The sequence below is a fragment of the Typopeltis vanoorti genome, chromosome 12, assembly GCF_054136105.1.
Source record: "Typopeltis vanoorti isolate ZY-2024b chromosome 12, IOZ_Tvanoo_1.0, whole genome shotgun sequence".
In the NCBI taxonomy this organism is placed as follows: Eukaryota; Metazoa; Arthropoda; class Arachnida; order Uropygi; family Thelyphonidae; genus Typopeltis; species Typopeltis vanoorti.
In genome coordinates, this window is record NC_143560.1 from 14,038,648 (window position 1) to 14,065,525 (window position 26,878).

At 36.6% G+C, this 26,878-nt stretch overlaps 1 protein-coding gene across 5 annotated transcripts in view; it reads right to left on the minus strand.

The window, feature by feature from the left end:
* Positions 1 to 317: 317 nt before the first annotated feature.
* Positions 318 to 26,878, minus strand: part of LOC150100590 (uncharacterized) — a 154,850-nt gene continuing 128,289 nt past the window's right edge. For all 5 annotated transcript variants that reach the window (XM_090401658.1, XM_090401654.1, XM_090401656.1 and 2 more), the window contains one exon: positions 318 to 778. In XM_090401658.1, the coding sequence (XP_090257784.1) occupies positions 613 to 778 (166 nt within the window). In that variant the 3' untranslated portion in view covers positions 318 to 612. The remainder of the gene's footprint in view (positions 779 to 26,878) is intronic.

Below are 26,878 nucleotides of genomic sequence, written 5' to 3' on the forward strand. Positions count from 1 at the left end.
TAAATAAAATATTCAAGTATCAATGATTGTTCAGCATTTTTTTTTACACTTCAGAGGGTTTTGCAAGTTCTTTTCCCCACACCCAGTGTTAGTTGTGGACATCTCTGGCCTAATTGCCGTTGCATCCTCATTCATTCAGTACCCAGACTGATACCTACTAAGTGGATATGCTATCAGGTGAGGATTGGACATAAGTTCAGAAGCCCAGTCAGTTCTCTGCATTCCTTAAAAGGCTATGTGGATGGTATCCTCCCAGTTATCTAGCATAGTATTACATTATCATTCTGTTTAATTATTTCCAGAATAATGTCTGTACATAATTTTTAATCATTATGTTTTATTACAATATAGTATCTTGATTGTTCAAATAGTTGATAAAATAACAGTTACAATTAAAATCTTATACCCAAATTACTTAACTAGCATAAAGTTCATTTGATGCAAATCCTCCTCAACCCAAACTCTTTACTTTCATGAATAATTTTGAATGTGTATTTTAAAAGCAAACCTTGGTGAATATATACACACTAATGAATGTAACAACTTTTTCCCCCTGATCTTGAATGACTTTTTTAAAGCACATTGTCAGATTCAATTTGATTTCTTTGTTTATTAATTAACTTCAGTAGGAGTTATTAGCTGGTATTTGCAAGAAGATTCTTTACATTCCATGAGATGTTTTAGCAGTGCATTAGGTGTGAAACGTCTACTGAGAATTATACGGCGATTTATTCCTTTTCCATAACTCTGGTGCTTGAGATTATACTTTACAGCAATACTATAAATAAAGAAAAACAAAAATTTGGATAAATTTCTAAAAATTTTAATTTAAAAAAAAAAAACATGATTGGTAAAAAGCTATAACTAGTAATATTAAATTTCCATAACTATATTTTAATCGTTTGCTTGTTATCAGTGACAAATTATATTAGTTATCAATTAATTTCCATCACATTCAAAAACTGACACAGAAAGTACTCATATAAATATAATCTGAGAAATAAGAGAACTGTGCAAGTTTCTTTCATTTTCCCTTCAGGAAGAAAACTTGTCTTGTAGGGAAATAGTATTTTTAGTATATTCCAATTGAATTTGGTATAGCTGGTGTAATTACTAACGACACTGCTGATTAGTGGTTAAAGAATAAGCAGGACATGGTTGACTTAAGAGAGACATGCTTTTTCACACTCCATGTGGGTCATACATACTATATACTGAGTTTAGATAACTGTGTAGTTTCCAAGCTAGACAGTGTTTTTCAAACATAATCTCAACAGTATTTAAATGACAGCATATAAGAGTGTAGTATATGCCTATCTATTTTTTTAATATGATATATTAATGTTTGATACCTTACTTCAGGGCTATCCAACGACCGCATTAGAAAAAAAAAATGTATCCGAGGGCCACATCACAATGCGTATCTAGTAATTTAGTGAGCAGCAGTGACACAACCTCAAAAGCTTAACAAACGAATAACACTAAGTGCTCACTAATAGCACATTCACATTCCCTGTGATCGCATTGGAATAAAACAGTGTAAGAACGCTTCTTTGACACATCTAATATTTGAAAAAAACGTGGGTAGTGATGTAAAAACACGAAATAAAATTACCAACATTGAGATTATCAATTAATAATAGAATTAAAATATCTAAGAAGCATTCAATTCAAATTATTTTATTTTTTCGCCCGTGAAAATCAAAACTCGCATGTGGGCTGCACAAAATTGCGCCGTGGGTCGCCCGCGGGCAGTGATTTTGACAGCACTACCTTACTTGATTGATACCAAGAAATTATATAGTTGGTTTAATTCTTTATCCAAGTCTAAGCAAAAAACGTTTGTGCCTGAAGTAGTTTCAGGACTGGGAAACTCATACATAGAAGCTAATGACTTCATATCACTTGCCTTAGTATCCATAATGCAAAGGGTCACTACCCAGTCTGGCTTGAACCTTTATTGACATGTCATCAGTGGAATGAAATCAAGTATATAATTTCTTGGTATCTTTAATTTATAGTATAACCAAATGAAAAAACTTTCAACATTCTCTAATCCAGAGTATTTTAATAATTAGGTGTGACACTTTTTGGCTACTCGTATATGAAAATATGACCTGCATTACTTCAACCTTAGTATCAGCTAAATAAAGGCTGGTGGCTTAGAATTATTTCTGTATCATGGGATTATTTAATTCTCAGTCTTGTGACTGAAAGTGTTTTTTTCTCTCTCTCTTACAAACGCAGAGGTTATAGTCTTCTTCCCCACCTGAGATATGGTACCAATTCCTCCAAGGGTGCAAACTCTAGGAATTGAAATTCCCAAATATGAAGAAGTGAGAGGGGTAACTAAGGTTTTAAAAGAGATAGTCAGAGCAAATAAGATTTATTCTTTCACCCCTTGAGGAGGGAAATATTTAATTGTAGTCAAAGATGTGGAAACAAGAGACAAACTATTACAGGGTTTTATTTTCAAAGGCAGCACAGTTATTCCTGTAATGGTTGGGAACTAGGTAAAAACAATAAAACTGAAAGATTTCTGATCGAATATATAGAGCACAGTAATGAAATTTTTATACAGACATTTTCAAATGGGGTAAGATTAGTAATATACTAAAGAGTTTATCAGGCAAAGATCCAAACTGGTTTTCTGGTGAAGTCTCCTTCACAATGGATATGAAGATGCCCGTACCAAATTTTGTCAACGTCGGTACAACCCGAGTTATGGTAAACTATCCCGGAGTACAAAGGAAGTGCCTGCATTGTGGTTCATACAATCAATTGGATGGAAATTGCCCAAATCTAAATGTTTCAAATGCATGGAGATTGGATATATTGCTAATCAGTGTCTCAAACCCTGTCAGAAATGCGAAAGTTCTGAATACTGCATTAATACCTGTCCTTTTAAAACTTTCGCTGAAAGATTGGGAGCACCGGTGCAGCCAATCGGAACACTGTATAGAGTCACAATGAAGAGTTCCCAGATCTCCCAGTTCAATCTAGTAAAGACAGAGCATTTAAACAAATTACACTTGGTAAAATCACAAAAAAGTGCACAACCATTTGGTTGTACACTTTTTGTGAAACTAGAAATTAGCCCCCAAACTCCAAATCAGCAGAAACCACTTTCCCAGTCAAATATTGATGAAACATCAGTTGAAATTACCAATAATGAACCTAGTACATAGCCCATCATTACTGTTCAGATTATGGTGGTTGATAAGAATCTCACAGGCTTCCTTAAATTTATGTTCATACCATGTTTTGGTGTGATGTAAACAACTGATGCTTTTCCAGTCAATTCAATTCCAGTAAAGTGTTCAGGGCAGGATCAGAAAGGCCAGCTTCACCATAGTTATTATATTTAATGTGTCGTTTATGTTCTTTTTGTCTGATAGGAATTGTTCATCCTGTTTCCCCTATATATGGTAAATTACAGGTGCAATAAATACAGTATACTCCAGGGTGGGCGAGCAGAGGGAGTGGGTCTTTGGATGAGTTGAGTAAGCTTTTTAATTTTGCAGGATTTAAAGGTGGCTTTGAGATTGTATTTCTGTAGTATTCTGTTTATTTTATCTTATGTCCCTTTAATGTAAGGAATGGTTATATTGTAGTCAGGTTTATCTTTGTTTTTTATTGAGCTCTCTTGTAGAGAATTTTGTTAATAGTGTTTTGGCTGTAATCATTTTTTGGGAAAGTATTGCTGATAACTTTAAATTTGTCTTTCTGCACTTGTTCATTGGAGCAAATCTTCAAAGCCCTGTTTTTTAGAGTATTAATGACACCTAGTTTTTGTGTTGGGTGGTAGTAGGAGTTTATGTGTATATATTGGCCAGTATGTGTCAGTTTCCGGTAATCAGTGAAGGAAATACTGCCAGAAGGAAGACATGTGACAAGTGTATCTAGAAACGGAAGTGTGTTTTGCTTTTCAATCTCAATTGTGAACTGAATGCGTTTCTGTTGTTTGTTTAGGTGGCTAAGGAAATTGTCTAGTGTCTGGCAGCCATGGGACCACATGAAAATATCATCAACGTACCTAAGCCAGACTTTAGATTTTAAAGGAGAGGAATTTAGAGCATGTTGCTCAGAATGTTTCATATAAAAGTTAGCAATGGGGGGGGGGGGGGGGCCCATGGCTGTGCATTCTTTTTGTATGTAGAAAACATTTTGCCATACAATAATAAAAAAAAAAAAAACAGAAAGTAATACATGCAAAAGAGCACCGTGTTATCTGGAGGGTGAAAAAGAAGGATACTGGCCAATATATATACACAAACTCCTACAACCATCCAAAACAAAAAACTAGGTGTCATTAATACTCTATAAAACAGGACTCTGAAGATTTGCTCCAATGAACAAGCACTGAAAGATGAATTTAAAGTTATCAGCAATACTTTCCAAAAAAATGGTTACAGCCAAAACACTATTAACAAAATTCTCTACAAGACCTCAATAAAAACAAAGATAAACCAGACTACAATAAAACTATAACCATTCCTTACATTAAAGGGACATAAGATAAAATAAACAGAATACCATAGAAATACAATCTCAAAGCCACCTTTAAACCTCCTGCAAAATTAAAAAGCTTACTCAACTCATCCAAGGACCCACTCCTTCCACTGGTACACCCTGGAGTATACCGTATTTACTGCCTGTAATCTACCATATATAGGGGAAACAGGACGAACAATTCCTATCAGACAAAAAGAACATAAATGACACATTAAATATAATAACTATGGTGAAGCTGGCCTTTCTGATCATGCCCTGAACACTTTACTGGAATTGAATTGACTGGAAAAGCACCAGTTGTTTACATCACACCAAAACATGGTATGAACGTAAATTTAAGGAAGCCTGTGAGATTATCAACCACCCTAATCTGAACAATAATGATGGCCTAAAAATCCCAAGCATATGGAAGGCACATATTCTACCCACAGAACCTTTCTCCCTAAGAGATAATTATAAACAGGACTGTAGATAATCCAGAATCTTAAATCTAATATAACAATTGTTATGTTAAATTAGGACATCATTGTTATTACTGTAAGAAGACTATCTATATGAAAGAATGTTTCTCTTATTTTTAGAATGTAGCTTTGATGTAGGTTTCTAAATAATTAATTCATTTTATCAGTTCTTTTTTTATATATATATTATATATATATACATATAATTTTTTTTATATATATATTTTCACTAGAGTTCATGCCAGTAGAATAACCGTTGATCACATCATTGTCTCTTTAGCATACTGTGTGAAATGTAAATCAGCTTGTCCTTGTATATTTGTATATACTCCAGATGATGACCTTAATATGAAGGTGGAAATGTCGGGAATTTAAAATAGTTATTTATAACATGGTTATAAAGTCCATAATTTCTAAAATGAATGCTGATCACCATGCAACACTAAAAGAAAGGAGAATCTTGACAATAGACTAGAAATGCTGTGGATGTGTAATAAGGTTTATAAATGTTTATGCTCCATCTAATGGAACAGTTAGACGAAAATTCTTCCAGCAATTGGAGCCATATTTATATAGTGCCCACTACATCATAGCAACTTGAGACTGGAATTGTATTGAAAATCCTACATTAGACAAAATAGGAAGACACCCAAAGGAGTGGAAAAGTGGGATATGCATAGTTAAAAACATGTCTGGACAATGCTCAACTAGTAGACATATGGAGGATTCACAATAGTAATCTCCAGGTTTACACGTACATGAATCAAGGCATTGGTACTCGTATTGATCAAATTTATATCTCTTCTTCCATTATAAATAGGATAATTCAGATAAAACATCTTGACATCAACATGTCAGATCATAATCCAGTTTTGCTCAAGTTCACTGCATGGGAAAAGTAGAGATCTCTTCTGGACCATGGAGACATCCACCAAATTTCAGACCCTCTGTTCAAATTGGAATATATGGTTATTATTCAAACAAACAGTAAAACAGAATATGATGGAATGGGAAAAGGAACAGGCTTTCTTCAAAAGGAAAATTGAAATACCTGTATAAAGAGAGAAGCTGGTTCATAACAAACCAATGCAATGGTATCGAATATAGCAACATCATTAAAAACATTAACATAGAGACAGAAGTGGAAAGACAGAAACAAGTAGAAGAAAGAAATTTTAAACTAAGAACACAGCAGCAGCAGCAGCACCTAGCAAAAGGCCTTTCAGCTGCCTTCTACAATAGACAATTCACTAAATTTTGCAAAGAAAGAACTATCACTCAAATCTGCGTTAATGGAGACGACATGTCCACCACTCAAGACATCCTCGACTCCTTTAAAAAACATTACAAAAATCTGTTTGAAGACAATAGTACTGTTGGAACATCAATGGCTTTCCTGCTCATATCCAAGATGGGCTTGACAGACCCATTACAGCATCTGAAATTACCACAGCCTATAAAGAATGCTAGACAAGAAAATCCCCAGGACCTGATGGCCTAGGGATAGAACTTTATCGTGAGGCCTGGGATTTTATTCTTCCCATTCTAACTATACTATTCAATTCCTTTCTCTCATCAGGGCACATACCAAGTGAATTTGTAGCAAGCCAATACTGTCCTCATTCCAAAACCTAATAGAGATCACACCTTAACCAGCAGCTGGAGACCTATTTCTCTATCTAATACTGACTACAAGATATAAATTTCTGCATTATCAATAACAGGCTCAAAGTGGGAATGAGATACATAATAATTAAAAGCGCACAGGTGTATGGAGTACCAGGTTGAGCAGTAGAATTTAATCTATTTCTGTTTTCTGCTACATGACCTAATCCACTAAGTTAACACAAAAAAGCAGTCGAATGGCAGTACTATCAGTAGACCTTACTCAAGCATTTGATAATGTCCGGCATCTCTTTCTATTCCACATTCTCCAGCAAATTGGTGTAGGTAAAATGCTGTTATCCATTATCAAAGGAGCCTATGCCAATTCAACTACCCGCCTCCTAGTTAATGGGTTCCTGTCAGACCCGGTCAAAATTCAAAAGGAGTAAAGCAAGGTTTCCCTCTTAGTCCAATGCTCTTTACATTGGTTCTTGAACCATTCTTACAGGAAGTAGACAATACACATGCTGTGCAAGGAATAACAGTTCCTTCAACTATAAAGGAAAATAAAGTATTAGCATATGCTGATGATGTAGTAGGCACTTTGAAGGATAATGATTCCATATATATATATATATATATATATATATATATATATTGGTATTTTAGAAAAATTCAGCAAGATCAGTGGATTAACTACTAATACAGACAAGACAAAGTTTTTGGAAAATGGGACCTTGGAGGCATTCCTTTTGGACTAACCCCTAAGAGAGAGAACCTCTCATTATACTTGGAATTCCGTTCTCCACTTAACCAATATTACCAGTCCAAGAACTTATACAAAAGAACCTACAAACGTTAGAAGACTGAAAAATAGGGCTACTTTCCTTTTCTTCTAAAGCCATAGTACTCAAAACCATAATCTTTCCTGCTCAGTTCATCATCATCAAATTCCTGCCATGTACCCTCAAGGGGTGTACAGGATATGATAGTACTATATGCCAGCCTGGTTGGCCGAGTGGTTAGCATATCTGCTCTCCAGCCAAAAGGCTGTGGGTTCGAATCCCGCCGTGGCATGGATGTTTGTGATTGTTGTGAAAATAGTAGTGGTGATGGTTGGCAGTAAATGGCATTGGTGTACATGCGGTTCGTTGTAGTTGGATTGAGTAGTAAAGAAAGAGAATTGTAGAGTAGGTGCCCTCTCTTGATGAGTCTTTGAATTCCCAGGAGGTGTCACGTAATAATATTTGAAAAATTTACATCATTACTAACTTTCTATCTACAATTTTTCTCCAAATCAGTCCATTACCTGTCAAGACTCCAACATTATCAGATCTTATATTTCTATCTTCTAAGGCACTTTTTACTATCAATCCACCTATGTCTTGGTCTTCCTCTAGGTCTATTTCCTGCTAACCTGGCAGAGAACACTTGTTTTGCTAATCTTTCATCTCCCATTCTGTTTCTTTAAGTGACCATACCACCTGAGATTAGCTCTGCTAACATATTCCTGAATGCTGACAATGTCAAGTTCTTTCTTAATATCCTCGTTTTTAATATGATATTGACATTAATGCCATCTGTTCATGCCCCGAATCTTTATCAGGACTCTCATATCTGCAGTCTCTAGTCTTTGATCAAGTGTTTTACTTCTGACCCAGCTCTCAGATTCATAAGTTAAAATTGGTTTGAAAACTCTCTTGTATTGTAAAATTTTGATGTAGCTTATACTTAATTTCCTTAAGTTTTAATTCTATACTTTATTCGAAACATATACTTATTTATCTTGTTTATTTCAACTCACTTAACTTATACTTAACAGTCGTGACTCCATCGTTCTTAATCCATTGCTTGATTTAGTCTACTACAGTTAATCCTTTCTTTCAATTAGACCCTCCTTATTCTCAATGTCGTATCTATGCTTAATCATGTGTACGAAATTCTAAAACATTGGAATTGCCTCTGGCTGGAGACAATCCCTTGTCTAAACAGTAAGAGTTTTTCTTTATTGATTTCTGAAAATTTTATTTTTTTTATTACGACTGCGCCATCAGAAATTGCAGATAAGACTTAAATGTCCTTTAAAAAAAAAAAAAAAAAAAAAACTCAACAAGGCATGGAAATATCTTTTACACTTATCACTATATCAAGCAGTGCAATACTCTATTCTTCAGTCGTAGCTACTTATCTCCCTAGGTCACACAGGTTCGGTCTTTTTATGAGAAGTGCACTGGCATATGCTGGCAAATCGACCAACCTTTGCCAGCAAAGGTTGATCGATTGGTAGAGCCTCTGCAACCAATGGCTCGCAAAAAGTTAAGCAAGTTTGAGTGCAGTTAGTAGTTGGAAGGGATTCAATCGTTCGATGCTGTTGGCACACTCTCCCTCGATGAGTCTGTGGACTCCCTGGAGGTGTCACATAATAATAATAATAATAATAATAATAATAATAATATATGAATCAGGCAAGTTATTTGACAAACAAAACAATTTATTCATGCCTTGGGGGAGACCACACTCCTACCAGGCGCATCCCCCCGGGTGGCGGATGGGGGAAACCCAAATGGGTTGCTCTGAATAAAGAATAAAGAGCCGTGAACCAAAGGATGTAGCAGAGGCATGGCAAGCTGGCTACATTATTATGCCAGTAACTTTCATGAGCAGGAGAAAGTCTACAAACCGAGATAGTGCTACTGCGTACGGGACAACCGATGCACCTACTCAAAGACCACATAGAGTAGGTGAGAAATCAGCAATGTGGTCAGCCACCCTCAACATAAGATCACTATACCGACCTGGAAAATTACAATTAGTCCAGGAAAATTTAAAAAGACTGAAATGGAGTATTTTAGGTTTATCAGAGACACATTGGTGCGGAGATGGATTCATGGATTTACCAGAAGGAAGACTGTATTTCTCAGGAAGAAAAGATAACATACACAGAGGAGTTGCATTACTAATTGAAATAAACCCAGTGTCTCCTAGAATAATATCAACCAAACTTCAAGCAAAAGAAAAAGGTCAAACAATTAAAATAATCCAAATATATGCACCAGACAGTAACCATTCAGAGAAAGAAATAGACAATTTCTATGAAGGACTACAACAGGAAATAGATAATCCCCAAAATAGAGAACTCATGATAGTGATGGGAGATTTTAATGCTAAAATAGGACAGTTCACAGCAGACAAAAAAGATGTGATGAGGAAATTTGGATACGAGAGCTTAACGACAGAGGAGAACAATTACTCCACTTCTGTAAAGCAAATGATCTAATGATTACAAACACATTGTTCTATCAACGCCCTAATAATAAATATACATGGACATCCCCAGAGGGTAATATAAAGAACTGCATGGACTATATCATCATAAACAAACAATGGAAAAGCTCAGTAAATAATGTACGAACATTAAGAAGTTTTGATTTTGACACTGACCACGAAATATTAACTGCCAAAGTGAAGATAAAATTCAACAGGAAAAATAATATCAGAAAAGAAGAAAACATCAACCTATCAAAACTAAAAGATAGCTCAAGCAGAAGTTGATTTTTAGAACAGATGTGCTTGAAATTAAAACCCTCCATCTTACAGAACAGCGGAAAATACTGAGAAGAAGGAAAAGAAACAGTGTTATCAATTGCAAAAGACACTCTAGGTGCCAAACCCAAAATAATAAACAAACAGTGGATAACCCAAGAAATCATAGCTACCATAGAAGAGAAAAGAGAGGCCAAGATACTTGTAAACCAACAAAACAATGAAGAGAATAGAGAAAAATATAGAGCACTAAAAAATAAAGTTGATAACCTATGCAAAAAAGCCAAAGAAAAATGGTTAGAAGAAAAAGCTAAGAAATGCCAAGAAGCATACCAACAAAACAACCTAAAAGTCTTCCATGATACTGTAAGAGAAATTACAAAAGAATTCTCAGCAAAAGCAGTAACAATGATAAACAACAAGATGATTGAAACCGGGAATATTGAATATATAAGAAAAATCTGGTCAAACCATTTTAAGACTATCCTCCACCAAGGAAACAAAACTACAATGCCAACAATAGAAGAAAATAATGATCACCCAAAAATTTTACAAGTTAGATACGCAATAAAACAGATGAAAAACAATAAAGCACCAGGCATTGATACTATCCCTACTGAACTGTGGTCATATGGAGGCAGCATATCAATAGAATATTTAACAACCCTATTCAATAAAATACTACAAACAGGAGAGATCCCAGATGACTGGAGAACTGGAAAGATCATCCCAATATACAAGGAAGGAGACAAAAGAGACTGCAGAAATTACAGACCAATCAATTTACTCCCTCACACCTATAAAATATTCATAAGAATTATACAAAATAGATTAAAAAACACCTACGAAGAAATTATAGGCATAGAACAAGCTGGTTTCCGAGGAAACTATTCAACAATAGACCAAATTTTCACATTGCACCAACTAGCAGAGCTCAGCTGGGAAGACCATAAAGAACTATATTGTTGTTTTGTGGACTTTAAACAAGCTTTCGATAACATCAACAGAGAAATCCTTCTCAAAATTCTACTAGAAAAAGCAATAGACAAATATATAATACAGTTTCTGATAAAATATTACTCTAAGACAAATGCAATAATTAAAAAGGACACACTCACAACAGAACCCATAGAAATCCAAAAAGGAGTAATGCAAGGATGCCCATTATCCCCATGCCTGTTCAACATATATCTAGAAGAAGTTGTAAAGAAAGCAATAGACAACGAGCCTGGAATCAATGTCAACAGTTTAAACATAAATAATATCAAATATGCAGATAATCTCGTCCTTCTTGCAAGAACCCCAAATGAACTACAAAAGTTGATCAACAAGCTAAACGAAACCTGTAAAACATATGACATGACAATAAATATACAAAAGACAAAAGTGATGAAAATAGGGAGGAACAGAACTACCATCTCAGCCACCCTAAACGGAGAACAAATAGAACAAGTAGACAACTTCATATACCTTGGACCAAAACCAACAGAAACAATAGATGAACTCAAAACAATCAAACACAGAATAGCGATAGGATGGACCACCATGGGAAAATTACAGAAAATCTAGAAAACAAACAAGATATCTAAACAAGCCAAAATCAAATTATATGAAGCAATAATTATACCAACAGTCATCTATGGAGCAGAAGCGTGGACAGTTAAAAAAAGAGAGGAGAAAAAACTGCTGGCATTCGAAATGAAATGCTTAAGAAAAATAAATAGAACAAGTTGGATAGAAAAGAAAACAAACATCACAGTCAGACAAGAACTATTGTATAAAAAGACAATAATAAAAAAAATTAGAAAACAACAACTGAGATGGTTTGGACACACTGTACGCATGGATGTAGACAGACTTCCTAACGTCCTAATCAATACTTTTCCAACTGAAAAAAGAAGACCTGGAAGACCAAAAATTACCTGGCTGAAATTAATAAAGAACATCTCGGGATGCAGAACATATAAGGAACTTTTTCGAACAGCAATAGAGAAGACTGGAAGATCCTGCTCAAGAGAAGACTCAACCCGTCTTAGACGGAAGAGAAGGAGAAGAAGAAGAAGAATTAGAGTACAATAAAGTTAACACTAAGCACACAATCTTTTTTTTTTTTAATACTTCTCAGCAATATTAACTTAGATCTTAAATTATCCAATCTAGTCCAACAATTCTCCTTAAAGTAAACAGGCTAAGGTAATATTTGTGCCTATATTTAAGTCATACAACATAACAAACCTACACATACTATTCCACAGGCAAGCTTAGACAATAAATGACATTATGCACATTAACTTTCACTATCTTATTTCACACAAATAAGCAAGTTATTACTTAATGGTTAGCTAACTGCCTTCAGTCCTGAAGTAACACTAACAAAAAAAAACAACAACAACTAGAGCAATCTCTGCCTCTAGTTAAATCACATATAATAGACCTTACTTGGTATTTAGTCATCTAGTCCATATCAGTAGACCCTTGAGATCGTTATCATCGTCGTCCTTCTTATTCTTGCTTACACACACACGGGCATCGTTTCCGACACTGACGAGGGCACTTCCACAGGTGGAGATCATCAGGAACCTAGGCGGCTGGAAATTCGGAATTTACTTCCTACACTGCATAAACGACCCATCTAGCATCTTTCAGGTGTCTGTTGGCTGGAACAGGGTCCCTTGACCTAGAATCGGACATACTCGAACTGGGAGCTGGAACAGAAACTGAGCAAAAACGAACTTATCCAGTGATGACCATCGGAACGACCTCTCCTCCTAAATGGTCTTCTAGCTCACTTCATCTTCTCCAAAACGAACCCTCTTCATGACGACTGACCTTCCTGTCCTCTTTTTCGATGTCTCCCCCCTTTTATGCTGCTCAATTGACCTTGGTTCTCGCTACTTTTTTTTTTATTCCCCTAGGTATTCATAGAGGTCTTTCCCCCCACCTTTTAGGTCATTGCATAAAGACAGGAAACCCCATACATTCTTGACCTTCATGTGTGCGATGGCCTTTGGTCTTATTCCCTTCTGGGATATTTTTTTTTTTTAACAATCTATTGCTACAATTCATTCAGACATTTTTTTCTTTGTCCTTTGTTGTTGTACAGGAAGTCATTAGTTAAATATTAACCAAAATTACAAGTATGTTAAATTAATTTGAATTCCTAAGTAAAATCAGTATAGACTCTGGCTGGAGCCAATTTCTTTGTCTGAACTACTGGCGTTTTTCTATGTTGATTTTTGAAAATTTATTTGTGTACTGACTGTGCCATCCAAAGAAAAACACTCCGCAAGGCATGGAATTTTTCTTATACTTATTACGAAATCTAGCAACGCAAAGTTTCTATCCATCAGTTGTGGCTACTTATTTCTCAAGATAAAACAGATTCAATTTTTATAAGCAGTGCATTGGTATAAAGGAATCAAGCAAATTATTTGACAAACAAAGCAATTTATTCATGCAAATTGAATGTACATTAGAAGTTAACTTTAAACACAGAAATATTTCAGGGTCTATACTTCTACAGTAACTTATGTTTGGAAATATAATTAATCCCCTTAAGTAAACAATTCTCTGTTAACACTACTTGTCTATGGTAGTACTTTAGCTATCATTTAGTCGCACACAGAGCAATTTTACACATGCTAAACAAAGGGCAGTCTTAGCTATTAAACAATTTTAAGCATATTAAATTTCACCTTAAATTAATGCTATTCTATCTCACACATCTGAACAAGTAAATTCAATGATTAGCTAAATGCCTACAGTCCTCAGGTATTATTAACATAAAAACTTTAGAGAAATCTCCGTCACAAATTCCAACTCTAGGAAAAACAATATATTAAACCTTACTTTACATATCATCGTTTGGTCCACATTAATAGATTCAGGAAATCCCTATCCTCTGGTATGTTCTTCCAATCTTGGGTATGCACACGGGTACCTTTTTCCAAGATTGTTGAGGTCACTTCTTATTTCTTAGAACGTCAGGAAACTTGGCAGCTGGAAAATCCAGAACTGATTTTCTTCAAAAATCTCGTTATAAAAAAAATAAAAAAACGCGTTATCTCCCATTTCGGGCATCTGTTGGCTGGAACGCGAGTCTCTTACCTTGAATTGGCATCGCTTTCTCGGACATTGGTACAACCTCACTTCTATTATGGCCTACAAAAAACCAGCTGTCGACTACGAACCACCTCCAACAATGAATACCAAAACTCTGTAACCTTGTGACCACCCTGCGTAACCTTTTCTGGCCGATATCTCCCCCTTTTATCTTGCTCATTTGACCTTGGATTCTGCTACATTTCTATTCCCTTGGGTATTTCCTGACTCTGCACCTACCACCTTTTTCGTCGTTGCATTAAGGTGGGAAATCCCCATACATGCTTGACCTTCATGATAGTGATTGCCTTAGGTCATAAGTTAATCCATCTGGAATGTTTGTTTGTCTGGAACTTTCTTTTGTTACAATTTAATTTACACTTAACTTTCTTTGTTTTTTGCATTAATTTGGCAGTTACATTAATTCCATATTACATAACTATAAAAAAAATTGCTGATTAACCACAAGTATTTTGTATGGATTTACGTTGTCCAGTAAAATCGGTATATAAGGAAATTTTGAACAAAATCCTTGTATACAAGATTTTACACTACCGAGGAGCCTGTATAGCTCAGTGGATGTGGCGTTTGCACACCGCAGCACTTGACTGCATGAAGGAAGACTTGCTTTCGAATCTAGTCGGCCACTAGAGAAGATTTTTCTAAGCCTTTTCTCAACCAGTTCCCAAGTTAGTCAATCGCTGGTACAGGCAAGCAGGTTTTTTTCTCCCAGAAACTCGTTTTTTTTTTTTTTGTTCCGTAAACTCAAGAAAATCAACCATAGAATCCACATTAAATATATTGTGTTAGGGTTAGGGACCATGAGATGGCAGCACTTGTTGAGCTGTCTCTCTTCACTGCATGCTGCTTAATAAGTGATAGCCTTGGGCCAGCTATCTCTGATTGGGTACCAGTGGAGATTGAACTGCCCACTCAGTCTCCAAAAGTAAGATAGAGCTAAAATGGCCTCACCTCCCTATATGGAAATAAAAGTCGTTAGCTGATTTTGATTTTTTTTTGACTTCCTACCATACTAGCTTTGTTGATTCTGTTGTCTATTTCCATATTTATTTTACCATCTTCACTAAATATCCTGCCTAAGTAGCTGAAATGTTTTACTTGTTCTATAGGTTCTCCATTCACAATGCAGTTGATATTTTCAATGATTCTGCCTATTTTCATTGTCTTATTATTGCTGACCTTCATACCATATTTATTGCAACAGTTATTCAATTTAGTCAGGGAATCTTGCAAACTTGTAGCGGATTTATTTAGAAGTATAATATCGTCTGCATAAAGCAAAGAGCTGACATTAACATCTCCAATTCTGATATCATTTTTAATACCACTTTCCTTCATAATGTGATCCATATAGATAATGTACATCCTTGTCTGACACCAGATTTTACATTAAAACATCTTCCTGTACTTCTTTCAATTCTAATTGCTGATTTACAACTCAATTAAAGACTAAGTATCACTTGATATAATGCCCCACCGACACCATATAACTGTACCATTTTGAATAGCTTCTCTCTTGTCATATGCCTTTTCCAGATCTACAAAACTTAGTACAGATCTTCGTTATTTTCCCATGATTTCTCAACTATTTGTCATAAAGTGAAAATTTGATCCTAACAACTTCTGTTTGGCTTGAATTCAGCTTGTTTTTTCACAATCCTTCTCAACTGTTTCTCAAGTATACTTGCATAAATCTTACCAGGAACATTCAGCAGAGAAATACCTCTGTAATTCTCACATTCAGTTTTATTTCCTTTTTTATATATGGGTACTATGAGAGCTCTACTCCAATCATCCGGAATTCATCCCTCTGAACTATGCAGTGCAGTCACTGTAAGACTTTTATATCTCTATACCTGCTCAGTTGTACATAATAAATATTACAGACATCACAGAAGCTGAAGAAAAACAATTGTATAGTAAGCCTGTGCAATTTTTTTTCTCCAGCTGATACCAAGAAGTTAAAAAGAAATTTCTTCATCTATCAAAGAAGCATGTTGGATTTGGGCTTCCAGTTTTAAAATTCTGCTATTTAAGCAAGACAGTTCCAAAAATCCATAAAATTCTGCACATGTGTGATTAGTCTGCAATATTTTATGGATTTTTGAAACTTCTGTACCACCTAGGTTTCATCTTCCCCTGTTTGGAGTTAATGATTATAATGGTCCAAAAGCTGAAATTGTTCCTGAATACTAGAGAAATACCTCTAGACAACATTTTGTGCTTAACTTTAAGACTGTTAAAACACTGTAGCACTGACATTCTTTCCATTACATTCTGACATTCTTTCCATTGTAGCACTGATATTCTTTCCATTGGGTTATGCATGGAGAGTGGTGTGGAATTTGTGGATGTGTGGAATGAGTTCGATGGGCGAAAGGACTTATATAAGATGGATGGATTGCATTTGAATGGAGTTGGTGTACGGAGACTTGAAAGAGTGTTGATGAATGAAGTGGAAGTGGATGTACAGACTCAGGGAAACTAGATTTATTAAGAGGGGGCGGGAGTAGATATGCTGACTTTAGGGGGGCAGTTAAGTGTATGAATGAGCATATTATGCCCGAGCGAGTACGATGGACAACAAATCAGAATGGGATAGTTAGTATAAGGCATCAAAGTAAGGATGGGACAAATGGGCTTCTGCGATTCATGTACACTAATGCCAGGAGTATTAGGAACAAGAAGGAAGAGTTTTTGGCCATGGTTGGCACTTCCAGGCCAGAGGTTGTCGGTATTAGTGAAACATGGCTGACAGAAGATGATAAAGCTAGTGGGATTGAATGCGACGGGTATAGCGTGTTCAGGAGTGACAGGGTGAATAAAAAGGGGGAGGAGTGTTATTGATGATTGCTGATGATCTTCAGCCAAGGAGTATAGAAGTTGAACTGCATGATGGGGAAAAAAGCGCATTTGAGGCTGTTTGGTGTGAGATACAATCCAGCAGAACAAAATATACAATTGGGTGCTGCTATAGACCGGGTGATGGAGTGGATGGTGGGGATAGTATGCATAAGCAAATAGAAGAAATGAGTGGAAGAAGGGTAATTATTATGGGTGATTTCAATTATGGTAACATTGACTGGAAAGAGGAGAGGGCACATGGGAGGAAGGAATTGGATTTTATGCGGTTATTAAGGGACAACTATCTACGGCAACATGTATTGGAAAATACGAGGGGGCAGAGAGTGCTGGACCTAGTAATTGCAACCGAGAATGTGGCTGTAATGAACATGACCATGTTGCCACCAATTGGTGAGAGTGACCATAAAGTCATGACTTGGGAGGTGGCTAAAAGAGTCGAATTTACAATTAAGACAGGGTACATGTGGAATTACCGGGCTGGTAAGTATGACAAGCTTAGGTGTGTGCTTGGCTCAATGCCATGGCATGTAAAACTGCAAGGGCTGGATGTTGATAGTGCATGGGAGGTGGTTAAGAACTGTTTGCAGGAGGCAATGGTTGACTGTATACCAAGAGTCCGAATAATAAATCAATTAGGGGTTAAATGGATGAATAACACTATTAAGCTTGAGCTGCAAAAAAAGAAACAATTGTGGAGGAATTTTAAGGAGAAGGGTGACCATCAGGCGCAAGAACAGTATAAAGCTCAGGCCAGGATGGTAACAAGGGTGGTAAGAAAAGCAAAAGCAGATTACGAAAGGAAATTGGCCACGCAGGCTAAAGAGAATCCCAAACAGTTTTTTCAATATGTTGCAAGTAAAAGGAAAAATGCTCATGGTAGAATGATCTTAAAAAATGCTGAGGGTAGGGAGGTAACTGAATCAGTTGATATTGTGGAATTACTGAGCGAGCACTTTGCAAGAGTATATCACCCAGGTGGTGACTTTGCAGGAATGGAAGAACTAACAGCTTATACTGGAATTGTGATGAATGAAGTAGAGGTAACTAGTCTATTACAGAACCTCAATGTCAATACATCTGTGGGATTAGATGGTATACCAGCTCGTGTCGTACATGAAGCGGCCAAAGAATTGTCAGTGCCCTTGACCATTTTGATTAATTTGAGCCTGAGGACTGGGTCAGTCCCAAGGGGGTGGAAAGAGGGGAAAATAGTTCCACTGCACAAAGGTGGTTCCAAGGCTGCTGTTGAAAATTACCGGCCAATCAGCATAACAGGAATCATTATCAAGGTCTTAGAGAAAATAGTCAAGAGGAAAATACAAGATTGGATAGAAGAAAATGGGATACTGTATCGGGGACAGCATGGTTTTGTGAAGGGTAGGTCATGCCTCAGTAACTTGCTCACATATTATAACACAGTGACGGCTGAACTGGATAAGGGTAATGGGTTTACGGTGATTCTACTGGACCTTGCCAAGGCCTTTGACAGGATACCACATGGAATTCTAATCAGTAAATTGGGGCATATGGGGATGGACATAGGGTTGGTGAGATGGATAGGAGGGTGGTTGAGGGAGAGATATCAGAGAGTGGTTTACTCGGGAGTGGAGTCCACAAGACAGCCTGTGACTAGTGGTGTGCCACAAGGATCTGTTCTTGGACCACTGCTGTTTAATTTGTTCATAAATGATATAGGAAATGATCTGAGAGGAACAGTTCATTTGTTTGCGGATGATGCGAAATTGGGTAGGGCAATAGTGAATGCAGATGACGTCAAATTTTTGCAGGATGATTTGGATAGATTGGAGGTCTGGGCTAAGGAGAATGGATGTCAGTTTAATGTGGCAAAATGTAAGGTTATGCATTTTGGGGTGAAAAGATTGGAGGCAGTTTACTGCATTGGTGGAACCGTGCTCCAGGAAATTGATGAGGCACGAGATTTAGGAGTGTTGGTAGATAAGGAATTGAAATTTAGGGGACACATTGCAAAAGTGGCCAAATCAGCTCATCAAATCACTTGGTTGCTGAAGAATACGTTGACAAGCAGAGACAAGCAGGTTATTGTTCCTCTGTATCGAGCCTTGATAAGACCCCATCTAGACTACTGTGCTCAGATTTGGTCACCTAGGTTTCTTCTTGATGGGGAGGAGGTGGAGAGGATCCAGAGGTGAGTGACCAAGATCATAGCAGGTCTGTGGAATGAACCGTATGAGAACAGGTTGAGGATTTGTGGGTTGCAAAAATTGGTTGATAGGCGGAGGAGGGGAGATATGATTGAGACATTCAAATTACTGAAGGGTTTCTATAAAATTAATTCAGAAGATATTTTTGAGAACAGGGCTGGTTGTGGGAGGACTAGGGGACATCCATGGAAACTGGGCAAAAGTGTGGTTAGTAAAGGTGTTAGAGCTGGGTTCTTTACTTTTAGAGTAGTGAATGAGTGGAATGCGCTCCCTGAGTCTGTGGTGGATGCTGTGACAGTGAACGAGTTTAAGGCGAGGTATGATAGGTACTGTATGAATGTCAAATAGTTGTGATGAATATGATTTGGGGCCTCCCTCGATGAGTCTAATGACTCCCTGGAGTTGCCCGTAATAATAGTAATAATAATAATAATTACAAAAGTAAAATTTGGTATAATTTCTATATTTCGCTGCAAAATTTCACAGTTGGGTACCCACAACAATACTTTGTTTTGCAATTTGTGGTGGAAGTTCCAAGGATATCCTGACAGCAGGGATCTTGCTTGGAGAATCGCATATGGCCGTCTTCCAGTCAACGGCATCAAATAGAGGTATTTCAACATCAGAGATCCAATCTGTGACATCTGTTACCACCTGGAAACAGTAGAACATGCATTCTACAGGTGCCTTCTTGCCCTGCATATTTGGAACAGATTATGTAATGTATTGGGTATTCCACAACTTACAACAGAACAGGTTATTTTTTTGCAATATCCACCACCTATAAGCAATGGGAAGAGAATTTTGATTTTTTATAATTAATGAATTAAAATGCCATTTATGGAAGGTTAGAAAGAAACATGGATTTGAAAACCAGCAGTATAACATTCAAATGCTTTTCAATATTGTATTGTGGAAATTTGATTGTTCAGCAGACGATTTTTGTATTTAGAAAGAAGCATTCTAGGAGATATCAATTTATGACTAGATGGTGTAGACCACCTACATTATGCAATATTCACAAGGGGAGATAAAATTCTGTCTATTCTTGTTATGAGAGGTTTTTTAAATAGTTCCATCTTCTTTATTCAATGTGGTCTTGTAGTCAATTGCAGGGATGACTGGAAAGAAATCCCAGACAGAGAAGGCCAACTCAAGGCAGTTAACTCAGATGGGGCTAACTACCTGGGTATTAGTCATCCTTGTGCTTTTCTTTCAATTAGTCTTTTGGTTGTTCATCTATATAAGATTGATGAAAAGGAAAACCGATAGCCTTTGGCTATATGATGATATGAAGAGCTGAGACCTTTTCTCTATCTCTCATGCTATCTATCTGTCTTTTCTTTCTCCTAATACTATCAGGCTCTCTCTTGCACCCCTATACCAACTACTCTAGGCCTATGATGAGCAACCCTGTACTTTTTCACCTCAATAAAGGTTGAAAATGATCTGGGTAGCGACCCTTCGCATAATGCATAGCATTATACATGTCCACAAGGACACGTGCTTTTGCATTATGGGATACTAAAGCAAGTGATGTGAAGTCATTAGCTTCTATGTACGAGTTGCTCCAGTCCTGAAAATACTTAAGGAGCAAACTTTGTTTGCTTAGACTTGGATAAAGGATTAAACCAAGTATATAATTTCTTGATATCTTTAATTTATAGTATAACCAAGTGGAAAAACTTCAAACCAAATTCACTCGACGTTTCGACCTTCACATTAAGGTAATCTTCTGGAGTATACTTTTATATATATATATACACACACACACACACACACACACACACACACAAAGAAACAAGCTGGACTACAATCTACATGGCATGCTAAAGTTTCAGATCAACCGTTAAAACTATCTGCCTAACCTCTGGTGTTAAAAACCCTCACTACATCAAAGCTAGAGTCCTATTAATATTATCTATTAGGTTACAAAGTTACATTAAGCTGGAGAGTAACATATTCACACAGAAAAATAATAAGCGCGGTTAGCCTAGTGGCTGTGCACTTCGCAACCATATGCCTGGGGAAGGCGTGTCCTAGGTTTGATTCCTGCCGGTGACATGAGGAGCTGAAGGATCTTCCTCAGTGATAGCCAAGTTAGCCTGTCTTGGGCGTGGACAATAGGGTTTTTCATCCCGCAAAGCAGGCAAACTGACCTTGAGAACTCAACACTACAGGATATAGGATACACCGGGGTATATCCTATATCCTGTAGTGTTGAGTTCAGGATATAGGATATACCCCGGTGTATCCTATATCCTGTAGTGTTGAGGATATAGGATACAGGATATAGGATACACCGGGGTATAGGGCTGACCACCTTATCCTGTTTAAACAGTTTGAGGTCTGGTGATTAATAAACCCTCAACACTGCAAGGTAAAAGAGGGTATAAAGAAGATGATGAGATATAAGTATACATATAAATTGCAACAACTGGTATGGATAGTGGCCAATAAAAGATGAAAAATTGATTAGAGTAGTAAAGTCAGGGTTTGCTGGAAACTAAGTGGACTGAATGTGTGCCATCCAAATTCATGGGATTTTTAAGCCACCATTATTATTAAGATTAGGGTGGTTAATCAAAATTTCACAGGCTTCTTTAAATTTCCATTCATACCAAGTTTTTGTATGATGTAAAGAACAAGTACTTTTCCAATCAATTTGATGTAGGGTATTAAGAGCATGATCTAAGAGGCCTGCTTCACCAAAATTATTAAATTTAATGTGTCATTTGTGTTCTTTTTTATGGATAACGATTGTACGTCCAGTTTCCCCAATATAAGGTAAGTTAGGTGCAATAGATGCAATAAACTCCAGGGTGTGATGGAGGGAGTGGATCCTTAGATTAAAAATATGTTTTTTAATTTTAAAGGTGGTTTAAAAGTGGTATTAAGATTATAATGATGTAGGATTCTATTAATTTTTTCTGATAACCCTTTAATATATGAGATAGTTATGGTTATACTGTAATCTATATTACTTTTTGATGAAGTTTTATGAAGAACTTTATGAATAGTATTTTTTCTACATCTGTTATTTATAAATGTATTGCTAATAATTTTTATTTTGTTTAAGATTCATTAGAGCAAATTGTTATAGCTCTGTTTTTGAGGGTTTTGATGACTCCAAATTTTTGCGAAGGGTGGTGATATGAGTTAGCATGTATATATACATTGGCCAGTGTGTGTGGGCTTGTGGTAAACAGTGAAGGATAGACTGCCTGAGGGAAGAAAGACATGTGATTAGTGTATCCAGGAAAAGGGGAGAGTTCTGATTTTCAATTTCAATAGTAAATTGCATGCGTTCATGTTATTTGTTCAGATGGCTAAGGAATGTGCTTATCATTTGTCATCCGTGTGGCCAGATAATGAAAACATTGTCAACATATCTAAGTCAAAATGTAGGTTTTAGAGTAAAGGAATCAAGAGCACGTTGCTCAAAAGCTTCCATATAAAAATTAGCAATTGGGGGGTGTAGTGGTGAGCCCATGGCCATACCTTCTTTTTGTAGGTAAAATTTATTTTGCCACACGAAGTAACTGGAACGTAGTACGTGGACAAAGAGAGTCGTAATATCAGGCAGAAATTTGTTCTGTAGAAGAAGAATTGTGTCATTGATTGGGACATTTTGGAAAAGGGCAGAAACATCAAACTGACTAATAAATCATCTTTGCCGAGTGTTATGTTTTTAATTTTATTTATGAAATGTGTGTGTTCTTTATATAGGAGGGGGTATGACCTACCAACTCCTTGAGTGTTGATGCTAATTTCTCGGCTATGTGATAATGAAAATGAGGTTGAAGAGCTTTTGCATAACCTGGATAACAATTCAATTTGTCAATAGGGACAGATGGAATATCTGTCCGTTTGGTAAAGGAATGTTCAGCTGAATTGGCTAGCCCTTTCACACATTTGTATAACTTGATCCTCAGCTCAGGAATGATACCAAAGGAATGGAAGGAATGTAATATAGTTCCATTGCACAAGGGTGGTGCAAAAACTGATGTGTCTCACTACCAACCTATTAGTATTTCTGGTATGGTAGTGAAGATTTTAGAGAGGTTAGTAAGAACTCGCATACAGAAATGGGTAGACAATCATTCTATACTCTGCAGGGAACACCATGGGTTTACTAAAGGAAGGTCATGTTTTAGCAATTTGCTCATATATTATAACAATGTTACAACTGAGTTGGATAAAGGAAATAGATACACTATGATAATGTTGGATTTTTCTAAGGCATTTGATAGGATACCACACAACAGGCTGTTGCGTAAACAGGAGAATATGGGATTGGAACATAATCTATTGACTTGGATCAGAGGATGGTTAACAGACAGATATCAAAAAGTGGTATACAGTAGGTGTGAATCTGCCAGATTTAAGGTAACCAGTGGTGTACCTCAGGGTTCAGTCCTTATTATAATAGTCCTGAACTATATTAAAATTTTTCTAGTTTTGTGAATATTTTCAAATAACAGTTTTCTTATAATTTATATTACATTTTTATGTGTTTACATAGTTATATAATCTACAAAGTACGTAGATTTAGATGATGCTAATTCACATTTGATAATAATTATTTTCTGTGCAATAAATTAGAATTGCAAATCATTTGACACATTTTGTTTGATTATTCTAATGTAGGTAGCCCAAAATATTGATCTGGATAGTATCCCCCTTTCAAATCACTGTGGCATGAAGATATTCAAGAATGTCTTCAAGAAGGCAGGGTTTTTATTGATCGGTGTGATACCACCACTGTTTACTAGAGACTTGAGATTGCTTGAAAAGTTTATAATTTTGGTCTCTAGAGCAGAAGGTCCTAGGTCATTTAATCCTCAGTCTATTCATGGCACTGATATGTACTGCACTTTTACACAGGTACAATTATGATTAAAAAACAAGGCATTTTAACGAACATCTCATGGCAAGTTGATATTCAAGGTTAGGAAGATAACATATTGCTAACATTAACGGAAGAGTGACTGTCTCATAGATATCAGTAATATGTGTAAGGGAAAGAGAAAGGCGTCTTGGGAAGAGAGTAACAAGTGCCATAGAGATTTTATTTTTCTACTACTACTACTGACATTCAATAATTTGTTAAATATAATGTGTGTATTGTGAATGGGATATTAAGTTTTCTTGCTGCCGCAAAGTTGGTTGGCTTGCTTGTTTTGAGGAATCAAAAACTCAGGTTTCCAGAAGGAAAGCTGCCATCTCCATATGAGATAGGTTAATTCACCTTCAGTAAACATAGGAAGATTTATATAGGCTAGAAGTTTACGTAAATAAATAGGGTAGCTGTTTTCATGTCACTAAGTCCAGAAATGTAATGTATTGTCTTGGTGAAACAGTGCACAGCAGGTAGTTGAGATTTTGAGAGTCAACAGATTATGGGATAATAAAGTTCAGGTGACATGCACAAAAGTCATAAACAGAAAACAGAACATTCCTGTTATGATGACGAGGACAATGACAAGAAGAGGCAAAGGGATCAGATCACACTAAAGTACTGAGATTTGAGCAGCAAGTTTCAGTAACAATGAGGAAATGCTAAAGAGACGAATAATTAAATAATTATTCATCTCTTTATTCAATGATCACTCTTGCCAAAAGGATGGATATGCAACATTCCATTCAGAATCACTGATGTTATAATTGAATCTAAGATTCTTGATCCTCATGTGTCCTCCATTACATGCCACCTAAGACAGCTGTCTCCCAAGAACTCAAATTCATATTCCTTATTTCATATGCTATCTCTTCATTCCAATCTACATTACGATAACTGAAATCATCCATAACGATTACCCTTCCCCTGTTCACTAATCCAAGTTGTCTACACACTTCTTTATCACCACTCCGTATTCCCTGGCCTACAGAAATACCCAACTAAATATCTCATTCTGTCAGCCTCCACACTGTGCTGCCTCAAAACCACTATCATGTTAGAGCCGCCTTAGCACAGTCGGTATAGATGAAGCCCTTGGGTCGGAAAGACCTGGGTTCGATTCCTGTCCATGATATGAGGAACATTTATCTGGTCTCTTTTGACTAAAGATGAGTTAGCCAGTCTCATACAGAGGTAGAGGGGGGTTTTTTTCACCCAGAAACTCTGGTTTTTCATCCCATGTGTGTTCACAGGCCAGGAAAACTGGCCCGTGAACACACAAGGATAAAAAAATTACCATATTTCCTCCTTGCATCTCTACCTTCTATGGGTATAATCTCCTGCTATTATCAACAGCACCCCAACCCTTCTTGTCCTTCCCATACTTCTGAAAAAATACCATACTGCTTCATTTCTATTCCCATCAGGACATCATCTTCATCCAACCATGTCTCACTTATTCCAACAATTTTTGGGCAGATAAACTATCAATGAAACAATTCCATCTCGCTCCTTTCTGATGTCTTTACATTTGTAATTAAACACAGAAATTCATTTTTAGGTCTATAACCAGTCCTACCTATTCCATTTCTCAGCTGTGATTTCTTCAAACTTGCCCATGCCAAATCATCTTTATTGCTACTTACTCCATACATCTCCTCAGCCTCCACTCCTTCCCCTACATCCTGGCCCATTTCTATGCCAACTATTCTCATACAGACATTCACTGTGCTTCCAACATCCACTCTCCTTATTTGTGTTTCCTTGCCCACCTTGCATTCTTGTTTTCTCACCTGTTCACTCTCCTGATTTTCTGCATAATCTCTTATTTCTTCCAATCTGTTGTTCATATCACTCATTACAGTTCTTTTTAGCAAGAGTCTCTCAAGTTGACTCACACCAAATCATTCAAATGGTCTGTTACTTTTGTACAATTCCACCCTCTTCTCGAATGCATCTGAAACATTAACAAATTGCATCCTTTTCCTACCTGCATAGTTCTCCCAACATGCATTCATGATTCTTGCTTGCCATCTCAATTCATCACTATCATGCATTGGCAATGTACTGACAAACTTTCCCACCATGTTGTTATAATTCACTCTTCTCAATAATCTCCTGAAATCCATCTGCACATTCTCATACTGTCCAAACATATTATTTGTTTTCACAACCACCACTAGCTGACTAGCTCTCATACTCATTTACTTCTAATATTGAAAGCTTCAAACACTCTGTTCATCTTCGCTCCTGGAAAATGGACCTCGTGAAAATTTCTATACTCCAAACCAATCTATCAACCATATCATCTCACTGTGAATACCATACCTCTTCTCATTTTCCATCTGATTAACTCGTTCTTTAAATCTGGCATTGTGGGAGCTGTACGCCCTTTCGCTCGTGCAGTCTCACTCACGTTCATTCTGCCATTCATACTCTCTTTCATTCCTGCAATGACTCATTTTGTTACATCAGTCTCTTTCACACTCACATTTTTGATACCCTTCTGCTTAATACCACTGACAACCATATGCTTCTAACCTTCCATCCCTGGCCCAGCATTTACTCCTCATTCTCTATTCTTATTTACTGATATCTTCTAAAACCTCTCACTTTCTACAGATCCCTACCTTCTCATTTCTCTTGTTCATTCTCTCTACATACATATCCTCCACACTCCCACA